General features: G+C 36.1%; 1 protein-coding gene across 1 annotated transcript; it reads left to right on the forward strand.

Moving 5' to 3' along the window:
* Positions 1-334: 334 nt before the first annotated feature.
* LOC108216036 (transcription factor MYB61) lies at positions 335-2,505 on the forward strand. The gene is made up of 3 exons (XM_017388691.2): positions 335-659; positions 759-888; positions 969-2,505. The coding sequence occupies exons 1-3, from the start codon at positions 527-529 to the stop codon at positions 2,053-2,055; spliced, it is 1,350 nt and encodes a 449-aa protein (XP_017244180.1). The 5' UTR covers positions 335-526; the 3' UTR covers positions 2,056-2,505.
* The last annotated feature ends 1,674 nt before the right edge of the window (positions 2,506-4,179 follow it).

The following is a 4,179-nucleotide window of genomic DNA, read 5'->3' on the forward strand; positions in this document are numbered from 1 at the left end:
AAGTTATAGAACTATAATTTGGAGAAGCATTAAAATGCTTGTCCCTCCCCCTACGTGTACAACTCAGGGGGCGGAGGGAGTACTAATAATGGCACAGTATGTTAAATAATGACGGTAAATTGATGATGTTGGTTATATCTTGATTAAGCCGTGTCTAGTCCTATCACAAAATCTCTCAAAAAAAAAAAAAAAAAGAAGGGTTAAAAAACAAAGAAATGATTTAAGTTATGGAACCAAACCACAGTCTGGACTCTGGAAGGAGGCTTTGGAAAGGTGACCTTTCTCCCTTTCAGCTCTCCTATTAATTTGATTCCCTACCAGCCTGCCATTTCATTTTCTAAAACTCTCCTTATCATACATCTCTCTCTCTCTCTCACTTTCTTAGCTACACAGAAGCCTCCCCTTCTCCTGTTGCTGACATTTCAGTTCCTATAGCTAATATTCTCTACACACAACTTTTCTATCTCTTCTCTTCTTTTCTCTTTTTCTATTCTTTTGCCAGCATTACAGACTTTTGCACCTTCACATGGGGAGGCACTCTTGTTGCTACAAGCAAAAGCTTAGAAAAGGCCTCTGGTCTCCTGAAGAAGATGAGAAACTTGTCAAGCATATCTCAAAGTATGGGCATGGCTGCTGGAGCTCTGTCCCTAAATTAGCTGGTACTTAATCATTTAATCATTACCCTCTTGTCTTATAAATTATTCTGCAATCTTTTGTCAAATGCTCAGCTCTTTCTTAATTTTTCCGATATCTGGCAGGACTTCAGAGATGTGGGAAGAGCTGCAGATTGAGGTGGATCAATTACCTCAGGCCTGATCTTAAAAGAGGGACATTTTCGCAACAAGAGGAGAATCTGATCATTGAGTTACATGCAGTTCTTGGCAACAAGTAATCATATATCAACCAAGAACTATGTACATGTGTGAAAATTTAGTCTAGTGATTAATGAAATTAAATTTTGATTGCAGATGGTCACAGATTGCAGCTCAATTGCCCGGGAGAACAGATAACGAAATCAAGAACTTGTGGAACTCGTCGATCAAGAAGAAACTGAGGCAGAGAGGCATTGATCCCAACACTCACAAGCCACTGTCCGAAATTGAGAACGAAGAAAAGGCTTCTGCCAGCAATACTAAAACCATGGACAAGGCCTCAGAAGAGTCTTATGAACTGAACTTTGTAGAAGCCGAGAATTCGAACCAAGAAATGTCAATGGAGAAGCCAAAACCTCCTCAAATGAATGCATCAAAGCAGATATACTCACAGCTCATTGACAACTCATTTAACAGGATTTCAACCCCACCATCCACACATGAGTTTTTCTTGAACAGGTTTATTGCTAACCATGAAGCTTCCACCTCAAAGCCTAATTCCGATTTATCCACCCTTTTTTCATTTCAGCAGTTACAAAATTATAAGCAGAATTCTGATATAGGCCTGTCGGTGGATTCTTCTACTAGTAATTTTTTCTTCAATCAGGCTTCCAAGTCTTCTGAAATGATCTCAGACTTCAATTCCATGACACCCTCCATTCATTTATCGTCGATTTCTAACTCTTACAAACTTCCCACTTCTCTCCCCCTTGATGATGACATGAACCATGACTCGACAATGAGGCCATTCCATAGTCTCCGCGGAGTTCAGAATTGGGATGCAAATACACTAGCTAACAGTGGAGGTAGCAACAATGAGAGCAGCACTGCTAATACCAATACAGTCTCCTATTTCGATCACAACAACAATGGTTTCGGTTGGAATGGTGCAATAGGAAAAATGGAGAAAGACCATCATCAAAATCATCGCGTTAATTCCTTGGAAGGAGTCGAAAATGATGAAATGAAATGGAATGATTATCTGCAAACTCCATTTTTATTAAGTACATCTATGCAAAACCATACTTCTCAGGACATGTACAATGAAACCAAGCCAGAAACACAATTCTTGTCACCTCCCTGGCATCATCATCATCAAAACCAGCAACAAGAGACCTCGACGCCAGACGTATATTCCAAGAATTTCCAGAGACTTTCTGCCACCTTTGGACACTTTTCTTAGAGCTTGTAATTCATATCAGGGAATGGAATGCTTCAAATTCACCAGGTGCATGTGTGTGTCATATTTTCTCTTCTGTCATTCTGTATATAGGCCTATTACAGAATTTATCAGCTTATCAATATATAATTAGTTGCTCCACACAATATTTTTTCCAAGCTGATCATTTTTATGGTGTATATATATGTGATTGTGGGTAATTTTTCAGAATAAGTATTCTGGTTTTTAATTTTTATTCATTAAAACTGTGTTTTGTTGAGTTGTTTTAGAGCCACAAGTGTTGTAATTACTGATGAATGGTAATCAGTCAAAAAGGTGTTGTACTTTTGGTATTCTTTTTTCACATTGGGTTTCAGCTTTTATAATATTTTTCTTTTTAGTAGAGATAGTGACAATCTGTAGAGATAGTATATGCAGAAATATTCAAATGCAAGTCTTTCTGTGTTCTTGAAATTTTTTCATATTTCTTTATAGCCTTACCTATCTCTTTCAGCAATGGACCTCTCCACATTATAAGCAGATATGAAAAGCACATAATTTCAAATACAATATTCATGGAACCATATTTTTCTTAAATGGGGGTCTATCAGTGTCTGCTACAGATAGAAATACTTTTCACTTTCTCATTATTTCTGTTACCTAGTTTCCCTTCATCTCAAGCTTCAATGGTTAAAATATTGAATCATGATATGATCCGACTACTGTGTTATATACATGACTGCTTATATTCTAGCTTTCTGCCTCTCCAGAAGGCTTTGTTTTATTGGAATTGTTTTGGCTACTTATATTCTAGCTTTCTGCCCTCTCACAACCGATGTGGGACAACTCTTAACAAGAGAAAGGTAAAATTGAAATACCCCACATTAAGAAAAAGTAAAAGAATGGCAGTTTACAATTATTTATCAAATTAGTGGAAGAAGAAAGGATTTAAGACTAAATGGCAAGCTAAATATTGAAAACAAAATGACAGATGAAGTGAATGAGAAGGCACAAATTTGCTGTATAAGTGATCTGGACACTGCAAGGGATAGTCCTTTATGGGCCTTGAAAACTACTACTACTTCAGGGATGAACAGAGAAAATGGGGTCCTCTGTGATAAAGATATTTTGATAGTGATACTTTAATCATAAAGGAAAAGGAAATTTTGATGGTTTCTTGATACATAAGAGATGGTCCTCATGGGAAAATTCTGCAGAGTAAATCTTCCTCTTTAGGTGAGTTTATCACCCAGAAGCAATTTATACAACTATCAATTTTCTTATTCATTTTTGCTTCTGTTTCGAAATTCCTTGTGAATATCAAATTTTACTACAAAAACCATCTTATTTACTTACAGCCTCCTAGTAATCTCTGGCCTATTTAGCTTATAAGTACTTGGTACTGAAACATTGATGCAAGAAGCTCTCTCTCCTAAAACCGATATTTGTAGGATGGTTTACCAGTATCATATTGTATTCTAACAAGACGGAACCAACACAACCCGGAAACGAAATTTCCAGTGATGAGTCCTAAAGGCTTCAGAAGAGGTTAAAACATGACAAAAGTTTGTTTCCAATAAACAGTATATGATCAACTATGATTATCCATAGTGACTAATTTATAAGTATGATGACAAGAATAATAACTAAATTATATATATGCTAATCTTATCCTTGTACGAAGAGCTGAAAGAATGAACAGATACATGCATAGCTCAATAGGCATCTGACAGATCGATAACGTCCTTTCACAATTATCATCATCTTCAAACATAAAAGCTTGCCAAACCACTGTGGATTCATGTTTTGACTCATGGTCCCTCGACATATTAGAGTACTTTTCTTCCTCTTATAATAAGCATCAATACGAACACTCTTTATGGTTTCCGACAAATTTTTACGTGAATTGAAAACAAACCAAATCTCATCATGAAAATTAAGAACGCAAATCATGTATGTACCTCAACATACATAGCTCAGCTAGACATGCAGTGACTGAATCAGTTCGGACCTATTCAAATCTGAACCCAAAACATCATTTAACTTCCTTTATCTTAAATATAAAGTATAAATTATTATTAATGAGAGGAGAGTCAATAAAAAATCATTACCCAATTCAAAATGATTATCATTAGGTATTTACGAATA

The sequence above is a fragment of the Daucus carota genome, chromosome 4, assembly GCF_001625215.2.
Source record: "Daucus carota subsp. sativus chromosome 4, DH1 v3.0, whole genome shotgun sequence".
NCBI classification, from domain to species: Eukaryota; Viridiplantae; Streptophyta; class Magnoliopsida; order Apiales; family Apiaceae; genus Daucus; species Daucus carota.

Excerpts from the sequence above, each read along its gene's own strand:
- LOC108216036 (XM_017388691.2), top strand. The coding sequence starts at position 527 with ATGGGGAGGCACTCTTGTTGCTACAAGCAAAAGCTTAGAAAAGGCCTC. Across the intron at positions 660-758 it reads CTCTGTCCCTAAATTAGCTG|GACTTCAGAGATGTGGGAAG; the intron begins GTACTTAATCAT and ends GATATCTGGCAG. Across the intron at positions 889-968 it reads CATGCAGTTCTTGGCAACAA|ATGGTCACAGATTGCAGCTC; the intron begins GTAATCATATAT and ends TTTTGATTGCAG.